The sequence below is a fragment of the Schistocerca nitens genome, chromosome 9 (assembly GCF_023898315.1).
Source record: "Schistocerca nitens isolate TAMUIC-IGC-003100 chromosome 9, iqSchNite1.1, whole genome shotgun sequence".
Classification (NCBI taxonomy): domain Eukaryota; kingdom Metazoa; phylum Arthropoda; class Insecta; order Orthoptera; family Acrididae; genus Schistocerca; species Schistocerca nitens.
The window spans coordinates 429,166,288-429,190,958 of NC_064622.1; the positions used below are offsets into that span (position 1 = coordinate 429,166,288).

The window sequence follows — 24,671 nt, forward strand, 5'->3', positions numbered from 1 at the left end:
GCTCCTGAAGGATGCGGATAGTTTCATCTATTGGCACGTTCGTAAACAGTGACTTCACTTCAAAGCTGACCATGATGTCCGTAGGTAAAATTGTTTCTCCGTTTAGGCGTTCTACACTCACGCTCATAAATTAAGGATAATGCTGATATATGGTGGAACAACGCTTTGGTGGGCGGTTGGCTGGTTTAACTCATCTCTGGGTATGACCATGCGGTGAATTTGACTTGCGGTCGTCGCACGGTGGCGCTGGCAGCAGTCCACATACGCAGAGGTGTGTTGGTGCATGTCAGAGTACGTTGAAGCGAGCAAGTGTGCAGACGTTTTGTGCTAATGTTGACTGTGTGTTGAAAATGGCTCAAAGAATACATATTGATGACGTTATTAGGGGTAGAATACTACGGCGACTGGTGGCTGGTCAATCACAGCAAGGTCGTAGCGCGAGCCCTCTGTGTGCCACAAAGTGTGTTGTCAAGATTATGGCAACGATTCCAGCAGACAGGAAACGCGTCCAGGCGCTACAGTACGGGACGTCCACATTGTACAACACCACAAGAAGACCGATATCTCACCATCAGTGTCCGCAGAAGGCCACGGAATATTGCAGGTAGCCTTGCTCTGGTCCTTACCTCAGCCACTGGAACAGTTGTCTCCACACAGTCTAGAGATGACTGAACAGACATGGTTTATTCGCCTGGAGACCTGCAAGGTACATTCCACTGATCCCTGGTCAGAGGAGAGCCCGTAAAGACTGGTGTGAAGAACTCAGTACGTGGTCATTGGAACAGTGGTCCCAGGTTATGTTCACGGACGACTCAAGGTATATTCCGCCGGGTTCCCATCTGGCGTGATCTAGGAACCAGATATCAACCCCTTTATGTCCATGAAAGGTACCTGTATGGAAATCGTGGTTTCATGGTTTGAGGTGGGATTATGATTGCTGCACATACACCCCTGCATGTATTTGACAGAGGAACTGTAACAGGTCAGGTGCATTGGGACATCATTATGCACCAGTATGTCCGCTTTTTCAAGGATGCAGAGGGTCCCACCTTCCTCCTGATGGATGATAACGCACGGCCCCACCGAGCTGCCATCGTGGAGGAGTACCTTGAAACAGAAGATATCAGGCGAATGTAGTGGCCTGCCAGTTCTCCAGACCTAAACGCCATCGAGCACGTCTGGGATGCTCTCGGTCGACGTATCGGTGCACGTCTTCAAACCCATAGCACACTTCAGGAGCTCCGGCAGGCAATGGTGCAATAATGGAAAGATATACCCCAGCAGCTACTCGACCACCTAATCCAGAGTATGCCAACCCGTTGTGCGGCCTGTGTACGTGTGCATGGTGATCTTATCACATATTGATGCCGGGGTACATGGGCAAGAAAGAGTGGAGTTTTGTAGCACATGTGTTTTGGGACGGCTTTCTCAGCTTATCACCCATACCATGGACTTACAGATCTGTGTCGTGTGTGTTCCCAATGTGCCTATGCTATTAGCGCCATTATGTGTAGTGCCACGTTGTGTGGCAACACATTCTGCAATTATCCTTAATCTATGAGCATGAGTGTATAAAGTTGTAACGCCGGAAATGCATATCCTCCTATTTCCATCTATTGTACTATAAATTTGTTTCCCTTATTTTTGTTACCTGAATATATGACATTTCTGTGTCTTTATATATTGTAATTGTTTTACTATATATATATATATATATATATATATATATATATATATATATATATATATATGTGTGTGTGTGTGTGTGTGTGTGTGTGTGTATATGCATTTATGTCGATGTATAATTCGTTTGTTTTGTAAATATTATTTGTATTTTTACGCTGGGTCTGGCCTAGGGAAAACTGTGCTATCGAACGAATACATCGATAGGTCGTGTGGAGAACTAAAGTGTTTAGGATCTTTGGTAGTGTTAACTCTGTCGCGTGGAGCGCGGGCAGAGAGAGTCTGGCTGGGGTAGTGCAGTGGAGCAGGTGTGTTGTGTGACGCTCCCGCGAGTTGCCGTGCTTTCGGGGTTTGGCAGCATGTAATTGCGCTCGACTTGCTATGATAGTTTCTGACACGGTGTCGCGGACGGGAAGCATTAGCTGGCGCACATCAAGAGCCCGTTTCGCCTGGTGACCGTGTCGAGAAGGAGGCGCGCCAACATCCAGCTTCTGCAACAGCGACGGCCGACAATGAGTGACTGTCGCCACCTCCTCGATCGACGGCTTCAAACCTTCAATCAGCCAACAAGGAAGACTGGAAGCACGTAAAGTTTTGGAACTGTATGGCAGACAGATTTTCAAACTTTTAAAATTGTTGCATCACAAAATTACAGCAACTTAGCATGAAACTTTGTTGCTCATTGTCCCAATTGCATTGCCAAGCAGGGTCCCTTCCTTTTCCGAAGTGAGCCCGAGTGTCGTTGAAATTCAAACGCCAGCATCATTAGATTTCACTGCTTTAATTTCAAAGTTCAGTTAAGGTATTCATAGCTGGCTACAATATTTAGATTACACAAGCACAAATTAAGAGTGCGAGTTTTGTTACCGTATTTTAGCTTAACTGTGACTGCAGCTCAGCTTGGTATGTACTAAATTTTACTATTGTTAATTGTTCAGAATCATTTAATTCAAGTTCAAAGTTAAATCTCTTATTTCTAAATTGCGTAGATTCAAGTAGCTTTTGAAATGATTGTTGAGGTAGTCCATGACTAACCGTATTTTACTGAATTTCGATGTGCTTCAGAAAGAAAGCTCACAATTAATTTCAGTCACTAAATTAACTTCAAATTTTCGGTTTTATTAATTCTTTTGCTAAATTAAGTCAGAGTGCAGCGAAATTTATTACTTCTGACAAACTTTCAGTTTTCACACTACACGTGTCAACCTTCAGTTGCCACGCTTCTAGTGCTAATTGTATGTGTAATAACCTTTCTTTTTCAGTTATTATATTAATTGTCCATAGGACTGGCGACCGTAATTTCCCCCAAATCTCAAATATCTAATTACCGCTAGTTAATTGTTAACGTAACGACCGCACATTTACTTTCTTTATTAACTTTACCCTTTTTCAAACTTAATTTCCACCAGTTTTATTTGCATTTTTCCTTTCATTTAGATGTAACCCTTTCCTCCCTCTTTAGCGACAGATTAACTTCGGTGACGATTGCTTTTCCCAAATTTCCATTAGGTACACGCGGTTTAATTTTTCACTGTCATTAAGGTCGATAAGTGAGGGGGAGGTTACACGTGGCGACCTGGTGACAGGACAATCTTCAGATTTGAGGTTGTTCTGGACACGAATTTTGCATTGTGCAAATCTCGTAACAAAGTACTGGTTACGAAATGTTCGATACGTCAGCGAGAATATTAGTGTGAGGAATCCTAATTAGATTTGAGATTTGGCATTTATATTGAAAATTATTAAAATGAGTGAAGGCAACAATTGCCAAAATTTGGTAGACTTGGATACGGAACAATCGGTCGAACAGTGGGAAACGCGCACCGCGGTACCCATTGTTCAGGGGCAGGCGGCTAGCATGAAAGACGCGACCGCCGAATCGCAACAAAGAGCAGAAATGGAATTCCAAACTTTAGAAAATGTTTCGGAATCGGAAGTGAAAATCAAATCTGAATCTCTTGCTGACGAATACGGGGGGACAATTAAAGAGGAAGCCGCTACGGAAGTAAAACCGGTAGTTTCCGGGAATTTAACTGATTTATTGAATGTTTTGACTAACGAAATCAAGAGTCAATCGGCAGAAATTAAAGCTCTGTCTGCCAAGCAAGAAGATCAGACTGCCAAGCAAGAAGCTCATGATGCCAAGCAAGAAGCTCAGGCTGCCAAGCTAGAAGCTCAGTCTGAAAAAATTGAACGAAAGCTAGACATCAGAACAAAGCTATTAAAGTTGTTAAGAACAATGTTGGAGTTGTTAACACAAAAGTTGATAAAATCAAAGAAGATATTGTTGTGATTAATACCGAAATCGGTAATCTTAAACAGGAAATGAAAGGCGTACAGGCGGAAATTGCGAGCATAAATACTCGTTTTAATTCCGAAATTAGCAGAATCGAGAAAAGTGTAGGAGAAGCAGTTGCTCCGATCATCGAGAATAAGGTGACGGAACAAATTCAATTAGTGAAAAAGGAGGATCAAAAGAAGGTGGAAACTTTGGCTCTGAGCACTATGGGACTCAACTGCTGAGGTCATAAGTCCCCTAGAACTACTTAAACCTAACTAACCTAAGGACAACACACACATCCATGCCCGAGGCAGGAATCGAACCTGCGACCGTAGCGGTCGCGCGGTTCCAGACTGTAGCGCCAGAACCGCTCGGCCACCAGCGGCCGGCGGTGGAAACTTTAAAGGCTTTAGTATCCGAAGTAGATACCAAAGTGACGAAGCAGGCTAATACCTGCGAAGAGAAAAAAAGGGAAGTAGAAACGCTTGCGACAACCACTTGCCAAGTAATTATGAGAGTGTCGGAATTAGAAAAGAAACTTGACGAAAAACAGAGCTATGTGCCAATCTGTGCACATAGTTCGGAATTGTTGACGAAAGAGGAGCGGTTCGACCCCTTGAAAAAAGGCGGTATACACGCGACGGATTTCATTAAAAACTGTGAAAGAGTTTTACCCAGATCATGGACTAATGAGAGAAAAATTAATGCGGTTATTGATGTGTTGGCTGGTGATGCCAAGCGTTGGGGCTTAAACCTCAACATTACGAACCTGACTTTTGACGAGTTTAAAAATTTGTTTCTGGCTGAATACTGGTCAGAGCAAAAACAGCAAAGTGTCTGGCGCGAATTTGTCGTATCGAGGCCTTTCGATGCGAATTCGCGCGGCTCGATGAAGGAGTTTTGTGAGGGTTGGATCCGCAAGTTGGAATATTTGCGTGATCGCCGCACGGAATCCGAAATAGTCTGGGAACTCTACAAGAAGCTTCCAGATGATACAAAACGCTACGTAGGAAGCAATTACAGGACAATCAATGATTTCCTGGAAAGTGTTGAGGACGAGGACTATTGGCGCAATAGTCGCGACAGTGGTAGAGTCCGTGGTAACAACAACGGGTACCACAGCAACCACAACAACGATAACTATGGGAATAATGCATACCGCAATCTTGGCAGCAATAACAATAGTGGTTCGGGCCGTAATGACAATCGGTACAATGCAAATAATAACGGGAATGACGGAAACCAGTATCATACTAGCGTGATACGGGCTTCGCAGAATAGTAATAACGCCAGACGGTGTGATCAGCCGCCTCAGCAGCATCCGGGGAGCGTATCTGCTGAGACGAGACAGGGAAACCATTAGCCGCGCCGGTGAGGGGCCGACTGGGCGTGGAGAAATTTTGGAGGCCCAATAACAAGAGAAAGCCCAGGTGTCGTCGTTATGAATATTCCGTATGGAATATTCAACGGCGGGAGAGTGTGCCAGTGTTAGGAGAAAGGAGTGCGGCCACAAGTAGTAGATCAGCTGTAGACACGGCGGTAGAAAATACATTCACTGTCAGTGAGAACAATTTAAGTAGTGTTCCGGAAAACGATTATAAAGTGGCAGCTGTAACACCCACAGCGGAAATGAAGATTGAGTTTAAGAATGATTCGCAATTGTTGAGAGAAGATCAGATGTCGGATAACACGTCCGTCATTGAGCGAGGGGATGCATAGAGGGATGAGGTCTGGTTAAGGCAGTTTGGTTGCTTATACGACGAACTAAGAGATTGTAGGGGCCTGTACGGGAGGAGTGTTTATAGGGAGCGCGGGCAGGATTTGCCGCGTCTCGTCCCACAGGAAGATAGTAGTTGTGAAGTGATAGAAAGTTCTGGCCCTAACCGGCAGACTTTACTAGAAACAGTTGATGTTAATGGGGAGCACGAGCAAGATTCGTCGTGTTTCGTCCCGCAGGAGTTAGATGTTGAAGTAGTAACGGAAAGTTCTGGCCCTAACCGGCAGACTTTACTAGAAACAGTTGATGTTAATGGGGAGCACGAGCAAGATTCGTCGTGTTTCGTCCCGCAGGAGTTAGATGTTGAAGTAGTAACGGAAAGTTCTGGCCCTAACCGGCAGACCTTACCGAAAGTTGTAGTGGTAGAAGTAGCCGACCCGTCCGACGCAAACCTCCAGTTTAAACATTGCGAGAGTATTAAGGACACAGATTACGAAAATTTTAGTGATAGCCGGACACGATTGGTAGAAAAGCACGTAGATTACAGCGTGTATGAGGTTACAGCTGACGTTATACAGTCAGACGGTTGCAGTGTGAGTTGCGCAGATCCAGAGGAAGTAATTGCAGATACTACTGGGCACATTCCTCCAGGTAGATTGGCAGATGAGATCAATCTGACCAAAGTGGAATCAACGAAGGTGACAATTAGTGAATTGATAGCAAAGCAACACTCACTAGTTGACGAGTTACAGGAAAAGGTTTCGGTATTGGAGGCGAAGCTACAGACTAATCCTCAGGACAAACGGGTTGAAATTAAAACTGTATGCGAACAGAGGCTGAAAAAGCCGCCGGATTTAGGATCAAAGCCGGATGGTTTTTTCTGGAATGACCTGGATATAGACGAGGATTTACTGTGGGAAAATAAAGAAACAGTCGAGGACAAGTGTAGACAGATAGTAGTGTCTGTTAATATGCACGACCTACAACTAAACGTGTTGATTGACACCGGTGCAGAATTGCGTGCTGTATCTGGGAAAATATTTGAGTTACTGAAAGACAGACCCGGCATCGTAGTTATGCCAGTAACAAGAGTGAAAATTATCGGTGCTACTGGGAAGGCCAGTAAACCGGTCACAAAACAGATTTTTGTCAACTTCGAGATATGTGGGGCAATATACGAACAAGAGTTTGTCGTCGTGCCAGACTTAACTACGGAAGTAATTATCGGGTTAGATTGGCTATTAAAGTACCGTGCAGTGATTAATTGCGAAAGCACAACTTTGACATGTACGTCACAAGATAAAACAGTAGTAGTTAGTTTTGACGAGGTAGGAGACGGTGTGCATAGGCAATACCAGCCTATACACATTGTTAACTGGCCGGATGCTATTGACGTAGGTATGAATTTGAACTACTGTAATGTGAGGAATCTCGGCATTGACAATAGTGTAGAAAGTGAATTGGAAAGTATTGTAGACGGTGTGTCAAACGTAACACACGAACAAAGACGAGGCCTGTATGAAGTAATAATGAGGAATAAGAGTGTGTTTTCAGACAAATCGGGACTTGTGGAAGGATATAAATGCAAGTTGCATGTAATTCCGCACGAACCATTCTTCGTGAGACCGTATGCTATACCGCTGTCCAAAAAGGAAGCAGTGCAACGGGAGATAGATAAGATGATCGAATGGGGATTGATTGAAAGAAGTACGAGTCCACACAGTAACGGTTTGGTCATTGTAGCAAAACGGGATGGTAGTGTGCGTATTGTGATTGACGCACGCACGGTGGATAGGGTCGTTCAAGGTGAAACAGACAGATCAGAGAGTATGGAGGAGATTTTGCAACGTTTTCATGACGTTAAGTTCATGACTAGCCTCGATCTGACGGCTAGTTACTGGCAAATAGAACTCGAAGAAGAATCTAGGCCATACACCGCCTTCTTGTTTGCGGGCAGGTGTTATCAGTATAGAGTACTGCCGTTTGGACTTAATATATCTGTGTCCGTATTCATCAGGGCCCTAGATAAAGTGCTAGGACTGCTTTGAGTTCAAGATTAACTGTATATGTTGACGACCTATTGTTGGCCAATGCCACTTGGCATGACCATTGTGACCTGTTAGATGAAGTTTTTAGAGCATTGCGCCATGGCGGAATGACTCTAAAGCTAAAGAAATGCGAATTTGTGAAGCAGGAACTGAAATTTTTAGGGCATGTAATTACCACCGCTGGTATTACGAAAGACCCAGAGAAACTAGAGGCAATAAGGAGTTGTCCTCCACCCACGTCTAGGAAACAGTTAAATAGTTTTCTAGGGCTCACAGGATTTTACCATAAATTTGTAGAAGGACAAGTGTTTAATGATGAAAATTTGAATAACCTCTTACGCAAAAATGTTCCGTTTGTGTGGACTGACGGGTGTCAGGCCGCTTTCGAGAGATTAAAAGACGAGTTGTTAAGATCTAACATACTATTTCATCCTGATTTATCGCTACCCTTCCATCTGGGAACGGATTCGTCGAATTACGGGGTGGCGGTAGAACTGTTCCAAGAAGTTGGTAAAGGAGAGGATAAGGAACACCGGACGATAGCGTTCGCGAGTCGAACTTTATCAAAAAGTGAGCGAAACTACACGATTTCTGAGAAAGAGTGTCTCGCTATCGTGTGGGGATTCAAGAAGCTCAAGGGTTACCTATGAGACCGTAAAGTGATTATTCATACGGACCATAAGGCGCTCACTTATCTGAAGGACTGTAAACTACTTCACGAAAGACTGACTAGGTGGTCGCTGTATTTACAGCAATTTAACTATGACATCTGTTACGTAAAGGACCGACAATTGCGTTGCGGATGCGCTGTCGCGGTTGCCCGAGTCTAATCAAGATCTATTGAAACATGAGTCAGATGGGGTGGTCAAATTATACTATTTAAAGAAGTTGAGGGACGCAAATTAATAGTGAACATCTGTAAGAATCTACGTCGTCATCGGAACGAGGATGGTTGTTTAAATATGGTGAAAACCCGATATGACGAAAGGAGTCCAGAAGGAGAGAAATTAAGGAAGTATTACAAAATATACGATCATATCTTGTACATACGTAAGGATGAAGATTGTAATATTTGGCGGGTATGCTGGCCCACCAAATACGTCACGGAAATAATAGACTACTACCATTTGGCGTATGGTCACTGTGGACCAAAGAAATGTACGGAAAAGCTGAGTGAAGTAGTGCATTTTAACAACATGTTAAAACGCGTTACTGACAGAGTGAAAACTTGCGATTTATGTCAGAAGGTGAAGGTTACCAACTGTACGAGTCGTGGTCCTATGCAAAGTATAAGGCCTAACGACACCTTTGCATTACTGTGCGTGGACTTGTATGGACCTTTGCCCAAGTCAACTTTGCCTACATTTTAGTAGTGCTAGAAGCTTTTTCCAAGTTCATCAAACTATACCCGATTAGGAAAGCTACAGCTAAAGCGGTCTATAGCAAGCTTGTTAACGATTATTTTGTTCATATTGGTAAGCCCAAGGCGATTCTATCAGACAATGGGGCACAATTTACTTCTAAGTTGTGGAATAAAGGCATGGAAAAGTAATGGGGTCGAGGTGATCCATATTTCAGCTTATTGTCCGGCTGGGAATCCCGCTGGGAGGTATATGCGCGAGCTAGGCCGACTTTGCCGTACCTATTGCCATCACAACCATAGGGGATGGGGCAAATATGTAGCAGTATTTGAGAGAATTATGAACACCTTGACACATGAATCTACGGGATTTTCTCCAGAGGAAATCCTGTTGGGTGACAGAAGTTTAGTGGAAGAGATAATCAAATTCCCTCCATGAATTGACATTTGTATTGGTGTGAAAAAAGATCGTTTGCGAGAAGTAATGAAGCTAAAAGCCGATGCTCGCATACGTCGTCATGACGCTAAAGCGCGTTTTGCTAAGTTTGCAATCGGAGACTTAGTACTTGTAAAAGCTCATGAGAAATCTAGCGAGATAGACAATGAAATCTCTAAATTTAAGTTTGTTTATAATGGACCATATAAAGTCATTGGTACACCTCACACAAATGCTTATTGCTTAGAGTATCCAAGCTCTGGAAAACTATTAGGTATACGGAACATTGTATACTTGAAATTGTACCAACCTTGGATCGATTAATACCACACAATGGGTAATTTGTACAGTATGTAAATATAGAGTGTAAGATTTAAGGTCTGCTAGATTGCCATGCTTTTGCCTGGCCAAGAGGACATTAAAGAAGTGGTAATTAATAAGTAATTAGTTTTGACTGAATGATTTAAGAGGAATTGATTAGTAATCATTTGAAAAATCCAAGCTGCTAGTTTAAGTTTTCAGCTGAGTCACTGTAGATTAAGGAATGTAAATATGATTTTGTAACTAGCTGTAAGATTTCATGGATGTGTGTTTTACTAGTCATTGTCGATGTACTTAGACGCAGTTTTAAGTTTCAAGCTAGTACATGCATATGATGATGGACAGTGTTGAGTTATCCACTGTGATAGTGTTAATGGACTCCTTGAGATTACTCGGGAGTGAGTTTTTCCGAAAGAATTCAGTGAAACGGACGTTCTGGAAATGCCGTTACAAGGGCGAGTGAGATCAAGCGTGCCGCACAGGCGGGCGCAACAATACTGGCGAGGCGGAGCCGATGTCGGCTCTTGTGCCGCTCTCTGCATTCTTTGTACTTGGGGGTACGAAAGGCGGAGTTGTTTTTCTTCCCGGACAGCTGATGTGAAAGAATTCTGCTGTCAATATTTATGTTTTGTCGATCTGCTGTATATTATTCTCTTGTTTAGCATTAAGTGGATTCTCATGACGAGAATATTAATTATGAAAAGGTTATATAAAATGTGTACTCTATGCAATTAATTATTAATTTGCCTGTTTTGATATATCTGTTTTTTTTGACCATGTACTCTGATTAATTTTGTAAATAGTATTCCATTTCTTGATACTGTTAGGAATTTTGATGATTTTAGGATAGCTAATCGATTTTCTATGTTTTCTATGAATTTTAATATGTTGTCAACCCGCTTCCTTTTGTGTAAGATGACAGAGTGGAATAAGATTAGGAGTGTCTCCACTCAATTATTATGGTCTAAAAATTGGTTTATGGTTAATTAGATGAATGCTAAATATTGTTGATGATTTGAGAATATGCATTTCCGCTGTTTCTTTTTTGGGTCATTTTCTGAGTCTGTTTAGGTTACACGAACATCCTCAGACAATGTGGGGCACGTGTAACGCCGGAAATGCATATCCTCCTATTTCCATCTATTGTACTATAAATTTGTTTCCCTTACTTTTGTTACCTGAACATATGACATTTCTGTGTCTTTATATATTGTAATTGTTTTACTATTTATATATATATATATATATATATATATATATATATATATATATATATGCATTTATGTCGATGCATAATTAGTTTGTTTTGTAAATATTATTTGTATTTTAACGCTGGGTCTGGCATAGGGAAAACTGTGCTATCGAACGAATACATCGATAGGTCGTGTGGAGAACTAAAGTGTTTAGGATCTTTGGTAGTGTTAACTCTGTCGCGTGGAGCGCGGGCAGAGAGAGTCTGGCTGGGGTAGTGCAGTGGAGCAGGTGTGTTTTGTGACGCTCCCGCGAGTTGCCGTGCTTTCGGGGTTTGGCAGCATGTAATTGCGCTCGACTTGCTATGATAGTTTCTGACACGGTGTCACGGACGGGAAGCATTAGCTGGCGCACATCAAGAGCCCGTTTCGCCTGGTGACCGTGTCGAGAAGGAGGCGCGCCAGCATCCAGCTTCTGCAACAGCGACGGCCGACAATGAGTGACTGTCGCCACCTCCTCGATCGACGGCTTCAAACCTTCAATCAGCCAACAAGGAAGACTGGAAGCACGTAAAGTTTTGGAACTGTATGGCAGACAGATTTTCAAACTTTTAAAATTGTTGCATCACAAAATTACAGCAACTTAGCATGAAACTTTGTTGCTCATTGTCCCAATTGCATTGCCAAGCAGGGTCTCTTCCTTTTCCGAAATGAGCCCGAGTGTCGTTGAAATTCAAACGCCAGCATCATTAGATTTCACTGCTTTAATGTCAAAGTTCAGTTAAGGTATTCATAGCTGGCTACAATATTTAGATTATACAAGCACAAATTAAGAGTGCGAGTTTTGTTACCGTATTTTAGCTTAACTGTGACTGCAGCTCAGCTTGGTATGTACTAAATTTTACTATTGTTAATTGTTCAGAATCATTTAATTCAAGTTCAAAGTTAAATCTCTTATTTCTAAATTGCGTAGATTCAAGTAGCTTTTGAAATGATTGTTGAGGTAGTCCATGACTAACCGTATTTTACTGAATTTCGATGTGCTTCAGAAAGAAAGCTCACAATTAATTTCAGTCACTAAATTAACTTCAAATTTTCGGTTTTATTAATTCTTTTGCTAAATTAAGTCAGAGTGCAGCGAAATTTATTACTTCTGACAAACTTTCAGTTTTCACACTACACGTGTCAACCTTCAGTTGCCACGCTTCTAGTGCTAATTGTATGTGTAATAACCTTTCTTTTTCAGTTATTATATTAATTGTCCATAGGACTGGCGACCGTAATTTCCCCCAAATCTCAAATATCTAATTACCGCTAGTTAATTGTTAACGTAACGACCGCACATTTACTTTCTTTATTAACTTTACCCTTTTTCAAACTTAATTTCCACCAGTTTTATTTGCATTTTTCCTTTCATTTAGATGTAACCCTTTCCTCCCTCTTTAGCGACAGATTAACTTCGGTGACGATTGCTTTTCCCAAATTTCCATTAGGTACACGCGGTTTAATTTTTCACTGTCATTAAGGTCGATAAGTGAGGGGGAGGTTACAAAGTGCGTCGAGTTCTTCACACAAGAGTCCTTCTTGCCAAATAGACGTCTTAATTTGCTGACTAGATACTTTTTCAAATTGTAAGTAGGCGAATTGATCCCATTCACTATTGGCCTCAAAGGATAAATTTCCTTATGTATCTTTGGAACACCGTAAATTCTAGGAGAGGCTGGTAGTCTGGGAATAAGACCCTTGTCTTTGTCAGCGTCAATTCTCGAGTCCTTCTGTTCAAAATCTTCCTGCGTCGGGGAAACCTCATATCACACAGTACTGTAGTATTTTAACAACACAAAATCACTCTGTATTCAGTATCTCTGCCTTGAACCCGAGTGTCTTGTGGATGATGTAAAAAGTATGGTACTCACATAGTGCGTATCGTCTTCCTGGTTGTAGGCCAGCTTTACGATGCCAAACGATCCCTGTGAACACAAGAGAACATCTGTAAGTCGTTTCGTACTGTTAGAGCTCGAAAATGTTCCTACCATCAGACTGTGCCTAGATATAATTACACGTACTCAGTGGCGGGAAACAACGGGCCTCGAAAGGCAAATTCCGATGGATTGAAGACAATGCAGGAATCGCTGCTTGCTGTTTTGTGGAACCCGTAGTGGAAGTGGTTCATTGTTCATATCCTCCGACTCCAATTACATCTCTAGTTTGTGTATGTGTTGCATGATTGAGATGAGTCATTGGTTATTGTAGTTTAATGTTAAAGTCAGCATTTTACAGGAGAATACAGAATGAATGGAATGGAGAAATCGAAAGATAGACCATAGACAGAGAACCTCCGAACAAAACGTCCGTACCAATGGACAGATCTCTCCATAGCTTCACATGCCCTCACACCACGAGAAATTATCCAGGCGAGTGCAATTTAACAGAAAACACTGGGGTGATGAATAGAGTTGTAACGTATCGCATTTCCTGTTGACGGCCAACAATTTTAGTTCCCCACAAGAATTCGAATCCATGCCCTCAGACCGTCTATATCTCAGCATTATACGACAAAATTATATAGTAATCCGATCATTAAAAAATGTAGGTTTCAGATTAAACATATCGTTAACCACGCGGTGATAGGAGACACAACTTGGCTTCTCGGATTGGGCGGGGGGAGGGGGAGGGGAGCGGAATATGCTGGTGGCGTCCTTTTCATAGGAATCACAACAGCATTTGCCTTAAAAGCTTTACAGAAAGCAGTGAGTTTTATCCCAGCACTTTAACTACTTTGTCATCTTCCTAGGTCGGAAATTTTGGGTTCAAATTAGGCAAGCGTTCTGCTAAAGTCCAACGGTGTAAAATTTGAAAGCTCTTTTTCCGATCGTCAGTCTTCTGACAGGTTTGATGCAGGCCGTCAGGATTTTCTCTCTTATCATTGGTGTAATTTCACTCTTAACTATGAGTTCACTTCCAAAGCTTTCTTTTCTGTCTTCTTCAATATGGACGTTAAACTGTTGAGGAGAAAGACTGCGGACCTGTGATCCGTCTCTGGGTCTTCCATTCTTGTTGACATTAAGATATCCCTTGTGAAAACAGCAATTAGTAGGGTGATACTAAGTAATCAAGCGTTATTAAATAGTCAGGCGATGTCGGATCATTATTGGTACGCATGCGACACCATGCTTACCAATACGTTCCAAAACGCACAGCATAAAACGGGATTTTTCCGGGCCTCATACGTCGGGTGCTATTGGTGATAGAAAGATAGGCTCAGGTCATTTGGACAACCTTGGACTAGAGGCTATATGTATACCCAACAGAAGGATCGCCTTACTGTTACTATCCTACAGTACAGCGACGAAGTTTGAATATTACAGACTTCCTCCAACTTAGGAAACGAACCAGATCTGTTGGTAACTTTTTTCCCTTCATTAGATGTAGTCTACCGTGCACCTTAAGGGGCTTATGGTGTCACCATTAATACATGGAGTGTTCCTGAGAAAACACGAACAGAAAAAAAACCGTTTTCAACCATGTTTTGGCCGTCAGCAGCAGATATCTAAATAACTACATCAAATAACTCAAATTTTAATGTGATGTTCTCTATGCATCTATCTAGAAGTGTCATCTTCCCATTTTCAAAAATATTCATCCGTCATTGAGAGAAACTCCAAAAACATGGTTTTTTTGTGCCACAACCTAGCCGCGGATTCCAAGACGGCTATAAACAACAAACGGCTCTAATATCTACGAAATATTGCTAAGATCCAGACCACAAATAAACATGAAAATTTTTTTCCTACATTTATCTGTTTCTGAGATACAGACGTTCAAAGCTACCTTACTTGTACAAGAAAAAAGCGCGTCAAATCCGATGTGAGCCAAATACGTAGTTTATCAAGTGACATAGCACGGAGAAATATGCTGTTAAGTTCCTCTATTATCATTAGAAGGATTGTGGGAACAAAATGTGGTTTTACTGAAGCACATACAAAAACTTTGTGGACGTAAAATACGGTACGAGGTATAAAATTATTTGTTTAGGGTTATTTAAATATCACAAAAATAAAATAACAATATTTTACTGGAAATAAAGTTCTTTTCATACTAGTGACAAGGAAAATAAGGGAAACAACAGAAAAATGCTCTTACCAGACGAAAAAAAGTGAAAATATGCTTATATTTAAAAATCTCTGACTCAGCATTTGGGTATCAGCTGCCTCATTCTACCTTCCTCAGCATCTTTAAAAACTGTAACAAAAATTTTGGCAGCTGACATATTCGTGCTGTTTTACTCTGAGAGAGAAGGAGATAACGGGAACGGGAAAGAGGTGTAAAAAACGCCGGAACATAGTAGTGGTTGTGATATAGAAGGATCGGTGGAGTCAATGGCAGTATGAGAGAAAGAGAGGGACACAGTGGCAATTGAACATACCAGACAGTAACAAAACAATGCTAGGAAAAGAGTGAAGTAAATAGTTCCAATGGAAGAGGAATAAAGAGAAGGAGAATGTGGAAGTGTGTAAGACAAAGTGTTAATGAGAGACAGAGTCTATGACAATTACAACAAGGAAGTGTGAGATTGTGACAGTGTGAAGAGACAGCAGCTGTGGGGATGAATGAATGAGTGGGAGTTTGGGGGAGTGAGAAGAGGAGTCGTATGTTAAAAGGAGTGCGAATATGTTCTCATGCCATAATTTTTGAGAAAATATTTGAAGGCGCTGAGGAAGGTAGAATGGGGCGGGTGGCAACCTACTTTCTACTCAGTCTTTTAAACAGGAGCATTTTCCCCTTTTTTGTGTTCCTATAGGAGCACTTTTCCGCTGGTATCCATAGTCGCGCGTTACACTTACTTATGCTTAGCTCTACTATTGCTACCAAGGGTCATCCGGTATCCAGTCGCTGTGCTGTGGCTCACAGAGTTTACAGTCACGAGTAGATGTGAAGCGAAAAATTCTTCGGAAATGCTAAACCAGGAACAGCAATGCTGAGCGCGGATATGAAAAGTCTCCCTGCGAGATTACACGTCAGAGTGCTCTGTTTCCACCCGTTTTCCTTTTTTTCCGTGTTTTCCCAGAGCCGCAGCAATGCCGAGTGCAGTTTGCTCATTAACAGAATCGCGGCCAGCGCTGCCTTAATTTGTGCTTCCGTCGCCTCGTAGCTCGGCGCTTATCTCGGCCAGAGCAGCGCCCGGGCCGCCGCGTGCCTTATCTCCATCCAGCAGCGTCCTCTCGCTCTCTCTGTCTCCCTCTGCCTCTCTCTCTCTTTCTCTCTCTCTCCTCCCCACTGTGCCTCCAGGACAGCAGGTCTCGAAGTGATAGGGCGCGAACCACCTGTCCGACTAAGGCAGCACAAGCCACTAGTCCTTGCGTTGGGAACGGTTTGTCTGCAAATCAGTACAGAGACATTAAGTAACAAAATCCACATTGCTGCTTCAGTAGTGTAGTGTTTTCATTACTATTGATCCACCTCGGCTAGACTGTCACCTGCAGATCATCTGCGAAAGTTACATAATATTTTTATTTTATATTATTGTAATGTTCGCTACCGTGTTTTCAGTTATACAAATTCTGTTCTTACGTCCATACATCATCAATAGTTTCTGTCACTTTGTATTCTATTACAGTGTGGTGGAGATTTAGGACACTTATGTTATGAGCTGTTTTGTGGTTTTCAGTTTTTGCTCATTTTTATAACTATGTTTTATCGTCAGATTTGATAGCTGTGACAGTTGACCATGGATGTTTGTACGGTTACAGTTGCTGTCATAGACTTAGGATATTATGGTGTATTGATGTTATCGTTTTGGACTGTATATATGAATTCTACTGATGTTTGTGAGTACACACAATCTTACAGTCACGACACACTCTAATGCGAAAGCTGTTACAGTTTGACTGCTGGAGCGACACTAACGCCCCAAGCGATGAGAAAGCAGACAGTCACATGCGTCGTAATAATAATGCTTATTTTTAATTATTTATATTTAATTAACGGAATAGTTATTATACTTTTGCGTTCCGTGCATTAATAAATTAGCAAGAGACGTGAATTATCGTGAAATACATATAAAAACAGCCGATTCACACTGATTCAATAACATAAGTTACAACACATCCAAGAATATGTCTATATTTGCAGCTTATTCTGCTGAAAGTAAGAGAAAGAACTAGACTGTCATGCAGGGCAAACTACATGTTTTTTTCTGTCTCTGATGTGAAAGCTGTCAAGCACTGTAGGTAGATTTGGTAGGCCGATACTACTCCCAAATGTGCTTGTCATAAAGAGCATCATATACGCCAGGGGCTCGAAAACAGCTGCTCCTATTGGATGATGATGATGATGATGATGATGATGATGATGATGATGATGACGACGATGTTTTTTTTGTGGTCAACCGCGCGGTAATCAGCGCCCATACAAATTACCAACCTCTGCTCAGTCCAATCACGCCGCTTTCACGACTGAACTCCTATTGGAGTTAGGATAATATAAACCCCACAGTGCTGATACGAGGCCCGCGGTTTCTGTGCCAAATTTGGTTGAAATCTATTGACGGGTTTGAAAGGAGATCCCAGATGTACACACATAAACTCTGCTTTATACATACAACAGAAAATTTGATCCTGTCCAGCCATCAGCTATCAAGAAGTTGTGTTGTTGCAAGGCTTCAATGAGTTTCCTCTTGTCGTCTTGGGGCTAAGACGTGGGCAAATGCATACTCTGGAAGAGATGCCATGCCCTCCCCCCCACGACCCCCCCACCCCTCCCCTGCTACCCCAGCAGAGTAGAGTGGGTTCGGTTGCGTGGAGTGCTGGTGCTGCCCATCTTTTCCATCCAATGCCTCCACCACTTTCATATCAGAATGTTAATGAAGTAAATCTGCTAACGTCATAACCCATGCGGAGTTCATTTCGGAACTACTGTCTCAGTTTACTAGATTTTTATGTACTCTTACCTCCAATACCTCTTTCACAGACAAGTCCTAGAACCCATTGGCGTGACAAGTTACCGGTGTCTGTTTTTTTTTTTTTTTTAAAAAAAAAAGTACTGCTTGGCGAACGCTCCTCACATTTTCTGATCAGCATTGCGAGATGCACCGCTGCATCTGGTCAATGTACTGGCTGTCACACTCGCAACTGATGCTGTGAACGCAAGGAGCCCGTAACCCTAGCTGATCTCTGACCGACCAAAGAATATTGAAATTGTAACCAATGAGTGAAAGAAGTTTATCTTTTGCTCCTCTATTATTCTGGCAATCTGAGCTGTGGCCGGCCCTGCGTACGAAAGAAAAGCTAGGCACTTGGTTTCATTCTCTCTATTTATATCTTTCTTCTTCTTGCTCGGCTGTAGACTGCGTATTATTTGTCTCTCAGAGTAGCTATATTGGCGAAATATTTTCACGCAGATGGTGTAAGCCGATAAACAGACTTCAAATGGTTCAAATGGCTCTGAGCACTATGGGACTTAACTTCTGAGGTCATCAGTCCCATAGAACTTAGACCTATTTAAACCTAAGGACATCACACACATCCAAGCCCGAGGCAGGATTCGAACCTGCTACCGTAGCGGTCACGCAGTTCCAAACTGAAGCGCCTAGAACCGCACGGCCACACCGGCCGGCTAAACAGACTTCCTTTCCTGTGTACCTGGGTTGTAAGCACAGATCTTCGTTGCGCTGGTTGGTGGCAGTTATTGCCGTTTAGGTACAGGTCCGCGTGTCTTTTTCCAGTAGGCGGAATGTCGCAGCATGCCATCAGGGTTCTTCTTCATTAGAATGTCTAGGGGTGATGGACTCCTTGCTTTCCACCTCCATGAAGAACCGGATACTGTCGCGTGTGATTTTATGATGGCACAATAATTCTTGTAGGTTTCCTTCACCAAGCGACCAAACCACGAACGTGTTGTTCACATATATGTAGAAAATCTTCGTTTTCAGTCATGCGGTTTCCAGATCAGTTTCTTTGAAGCGTTCCATATAGTGCCGTGTGCGTGTGACATTTTTGGCGCACAGTAATCGATTGTACCTCCCCTGTGTATGTACAGGGTGTTTCAAAAATGACCGGTATATTTGAAACGGCAATAAAAACTAAACGAGCAGCGATAGAAATACACCGTTTGTTGCAATATGCTTGGGACAACAGTACATTTTCAGGCAGACAAACTTTCGAAATTACAGTAGTTACAATTTTCAACAACAGATGGCGCTGCAAGTGATGTGAAAGATATAGAAGACAACGCAGTCTGTGGGTGCGCCATTCTGTACGTCGTCTTTCTGCTGTAAGCGTGTGCTGTTCACAACGTGCAAATGTGCTGTAGACAACATGGTTTATTCCTTAGAACAGAGGATTTTTCTGGTGTTGGAATTCCACCACCTAGAACACAGCGTTGTTGCAACAAGACGAAGTTTTCAACGGAGGTTTAATGTAACCAAAGGACCGAAAAGCGATACAATAAAGGATCTGTTTGAAAAATTTCAACGGACTGGGAACGTGACGGATGAACGTGCTGGAAAGGTAGGGCGACCGCGTACGGCAACCACAGAGGGCAACGCGCAGCTAGTGCAGCAGGTGATCCAACAGCGGCCTCGGGTTTCCGTTCGCCGTGTTGCAGCTGCGGTCCAAATGACGCCAACGTCCACGTATCGTCTCATGCGCCAGAGTTTACACCTCTATCCATACAAAATTCAAACGCGGCAAACCTTCAGCGCCGCTACCATTGCTGCACGAGAGACATTCGCTAACGATATAGTGCACAGGATTGATGACGGCGATATGCATGTGGGCAGCATTTTGTTTACTGACGAAGTTTATTTTTACCTGGACGGCTTCGTCAATAAACAGAACTGGCGCATATGGGGAACCGAAAAGCCCCATGTTGCAGTCCCATCGTCCCTGAATCCTCAAAAAGTACTGGTCTGGGCCGCCATTTCTTCCAAAGGAATCATTGGCCCATTTTTCAGATCCGAAACGATTACTGCATCACGCTATCTGGACATTCTTCGTGAATTTGTGGCGGTACAAACAGCCTTAGACGACACTGCGAACACCTCGTGGTTTATGCAAGATGGTGCCCGGCCACATCGCACGGCCGACGTCTTTAATTTCCTGAATGAATATTTCGATGATCGTGTGATTGTTTTGGGCTATCCGAAACATACAGGAGGCGGCGTGGATTGGCCTCCCTATTCGCCAGACATGAACCCCTGTGACTTCTTTCTGTGGGGACAGTTGAAAGACCAGGTGTACCGCCAGAATCCAGAAACAATTGAACAGCTGAAGCAGTACATCTCATCTGCATGTGAAGCCATTCCGCCAGACACGTTGTCAAAGGTTTCGGGTAATTTCATTCAGAGACTACGCCATATTATTGCTACGCATGGTGGATATGTGGAAAATATCGTACTATAGAGTTTCCCCGACCGCAGCGCCATCTGTTGTTGAAAATTGTAACTACTGTAATTTCGAAAGTTTGTCTGCCTGAAAATGTACTGTTGTCCCAAGCATATTGCAACAAACGGTGTATTTCTATCGCTGCTCGTTTAGTTTTTATTGCCGTTTCAAATATACCGGTCATTTTTGAAACACCCTGTATTTGCCCCTTTTCTGTGGGACTAGACAATGCCGGCCATTGAAATGGCGCGTAAATAGAGCCGGACTGCAATACAGGGGCAAGCACCGCATGCAGAATAGAAGTGACTTGCTAGAAGTGGCGCGCACAGTTACAGGTCCGGATTTTCCGAGTGTGGGGGAGCACACTGTTAAGCCAAACATAGCTGGAAGCCCTGTGGAGTGTTATTGTCACCATCACACCGGCTGGATTTTAACTGTCAGGTACTCTGGTGTTGGAGGAAGCGAGCCTGCTCGAGGAACCATTACGCACCTGTATGGTGAGGCCTTTTGGAAAGGGCAGAAATTATGTGCTTTGTTGATGTGTAACCCACTGGTTGCTTTCAAGTCTAGCTAGTACTTGTGGTCGTTCGTCCGATTTCCTGTTCTGAAAGAAGGCGCTCGTTTGTATTTTTCTGCCAGACTGTGTTTAGCCGATTCTTACAGACAGGTATTCACGATCTGATGCGAACGTGGATTATAATTTTATTTTTGTTGTCTACTCGCCACGTCACTGGATAGTGTAGCTGCGTAGTTTGTGTATGCAAGACTACGCTCTCTCTCAATTCTAATTGCAAGCTACCTGTCTGGAGTATTTACTGAATGCGTGCCAGCCTTCTTTAGTGTATTTATGTGTCTGCTTTTTATTAGAGTAGTGTTTTACACACATAACTGTTAACGTTAACTATAAGCTACTTGCATTCAGTGACTGTCGACCTTGTTTTATTCATTTGTTTCTTATTTTATTAGAATAGTGTTAAAAATCTGCTCTTACGTCTCTGTTACAGGATACATTAGCCGAGATTATTTATCGGACAATGGGGCGAACCCAGAAAGGGGTCTCTCTGTATACTTTGGTGTGGCATTCACAATATCATTTTGTAAATTCCTCGTACATCTGTTTTGGTATGATAGCTGACCTGCTGAATATGGTCATTAGCTGTTTTCCGAACTAGCCGTCTGTGTTATAGTATTTTATATTTATCTTCAAGGCTTAACTCATTCCATCTATATATTTTGTCAGTTACTGCCGTTATTGTGTACCAGTTACTCATCGCTTTGGTGTTTTATATTTCATTTGTATATGACTTAAAGCATCTGATTCCTTTTAACTCCAGTATAAGTTTGCAGGGGGTATTTAGTAGAAGTTAAGCCTAATGTTTAGGTTGGCCATTGCAAAGGAAAGTCACTGTGTTTATAAGACCTATAACCTGCCTGACCGTGACAGCGTGTTCAGACGTAAGCTTAAGGTCTCTGACAATGGTGGATGTCCTGTATTTTAACAAACTTTTCTGTACATCCTGGAGCATTTTTACCTATATTAAAGCTTCTTTGCTTTGCCACTGACCATTACTTCATTTATCCTATACCTTCCTTTGTTCTATTAAAGTTCCTTGCAGTGAAATTCTGTTCATTTAAGACTGGTCAGTGTTGCCTTTAACTGATCTTTATGGCTGAGGCATCGTGTTTCTTAGTGAAATCTCATATGAAATTATATAATTTGAAGTGGCTTTGCAATGGCAGAAGTTTATCATTGGACCTTAAGTCTATTTGTGAAGTTGTTAAGTGTAGTTGTTATTTGTCTGATTAGTCGACGTAGTTTTTCTGTAATTGTCTGTTTATTTTCTGCAAGTACTTAAAATATTAAGTTATTTCGGCTTCGTTGCAGTATCATTGGTCATTAAGTCGTTTGTGCAGTTGCTAACTATAGTTTTTTCCTTCATTTACTAATGTTCTTGTCCTGTAAGTGTCTTAATGAGCAACGCCATATGGAAATGAATAATTTGGTTGAAATTGGTTAGGACTTAAAATATTCTGATAATATATTTTGGCTCAACAACAAGGTGCGATCTTGGTTGTTCTTTTCTTAATTATCATCCCACGCATCCCAAGGATTGTATTTAATAGCGTGCTTTCTCACTGTAAAGTTCTTTATTGCCTCTGATACTAAATTTTAAGTATATTTTATTTTGTGGTCCCAACACCTTACGGCTGCCCAACGAACTTCCTGTCACTTCACTTATAAAAGTTAGCGATGCCTGTCATTTGGGGGAGGGGGGAGGGGGGGTTCCCATGATGGTTCTGTCTGTTCATAAAAAAATTCCACGTATGGGAGGCAGGTGGTGGTGAGAGGGTGTAGAAATAGTTTAACAGTATCCCTGTCGAAGTCACTCTCTTCTAATATCATGGAATCTTCTAGCGATACCCTTGTGGATTGGGATGTAACATCGAATCTGGCAAGATCACTTCCAGATGTATCACGTCAAGCACTTTCACAAACTATATCGACTTCCTTACGTAGTGTGGACAAGGATACGTAGACATGGAATATGTCGTCGAATTTATAGTGTTAACTAGGGGACGTAAAGGAACTCCTTCTCTGTGTATTTTCGATGGGGAATAGCATTCTGACTGTATCCTTGTACAATTCTCGAGTGTTGAGGAGTGACACACATATTTTCACAGACAGGCAACACCATGACTATGCCCAGGAAACAGCTCCTGCCACCGGCGGTGAGTTCTCTTCAGGACGGCTCAGCAGAGAAATGTGTTGTCCAGTACTTATAAAGGATAGAACTGGACATGAAACCAATAGTTCGCCTGAAGGTGACGGATAGGACACACGGCGCTACGACGCGGCTGATAACCCGAGAAGATTTCGTCATTGAAATCCACCGAAATGCCTGCGTCCTAATTTTATACAACCTGCCAAGACACTGACCATACAGGGTGAGTCACCTAACGTTACCGCTGGATATATTTCGTAAACCACATCAAATACTGACGAACCGATTCCACAGACCGAACGTGAGGAGAGGGGCTAGTGTAATTGTTTAATACAAACCATACAAAAATGCACGGAAGTATGTTTTTTAACACAAACCTACTTTTTTAAAAATGGAACCACGTTAGTTTTGTTAGCACATCTGAACATATAAACAAATACGTAATCAGTGCCGTTTGTTGCATTGTAAAATGTTAATTACATCTGGAGATATTGTAACCTAAAGTTGACGCTTGACACCTCCGACGTTCAGTTGCGTGTTGTAACAAACACGGGCCACGGTCGGCGAGCAGCATCTGCAGGGACATGTTTACCATGACGACCGTGTTTACGAATGTGGCTGTAGTGCAGTGTTGCGGTTTGGTCTAGCTGTCGCAGTGTCCGCATGTAGCGCTTGCTGCTGTTGTTATTCTGCATTCGTCTCCGCACGCAGACTAACTGTAGTACACCGTGTTTTCAGACGTCTGTGATAGTGTAGTGTTGTAGGAACTGTGACCATGGTGTATTCGAACTCTGAAAAGGCGGAGATGATACTCATCTACGGTGAGTGTCGACGAAATGCAGCTGAAGCCTGCAGGGTGTATGCAGAACGGTACCCGGACAGAGAACGTCCAACGTGCCGCACATTGCAAAACATCTACCGCCAACTGTATGCAACAGGTATGGTCGTAGCACACAAACGGGTCCGTAACAGGCCCGTCACAGGAGAAGCGGGTGCAGTTAGTGTGTTAGCTGCTGTTGCCATGAACCCACACATGAGTACACGGGACATTTAGAGAGCCGGTGGACTGAGTCAAAGTAGTGTCATGCGCATACTGCATCGTCACCGCATTCACCCGCTTCATGTGTCGCTACATCAGCAATTACATGATGATGACTTTAATCATCGAGTGCAATTCTGTCAATGGGCATTAACAGAGAATGCGTTGCATTTCTACCTGTTTACCGATGAAGCGGGTTTCACAAACCACGGGGTAGTGAATCTACGGAACATGCATTGCTGGTCCGTGGACAATCCTCGCTGGCTCAGACAGGTAGAGCGACAGCGCCCGTGGACTGTAAATGTATGGTGCGGAATCATTGGCGACTACCTCATTGGTCCTCACTTCATTGCAGGGGCCCAAACAGCTGCAACATACATCGCGTTTCTACAGAATGATCTGCCAACGTTGCTCGAAAATGTCCCACTGGAAACGTGTCGACGTATGTGGTATGAGCATGATGGTGCACCTGAACATTCCGCAATTAACA

The 24,671-nt window shown here is 42.7% G+C and overlaps 1 protein-coding gene across 1 annotated transcript in view; it reads right to left on the reverse strand.

Annotated features, from left to right (window-relative positions):
* LOC126203054 (calcium/calmodulin-dependent protein kinase kinase 1) overlaps window positions 1-24,671 on the reverse strand; it is a 540,044-nt gene that overhangs the window by 115,541 nt on the left and 399,832 nt on the right. The window contains exon 4 of the mRNA XM_049937293.1: window positions 12,953-13,006. Coding sequence (XP_049793250.1) covers window positions 12,953-13,006 — 54 coding nt within the window. The remainder of the gene's footprint in view (window positions 1-12,952; window positions 13,007-24,671) is intronic.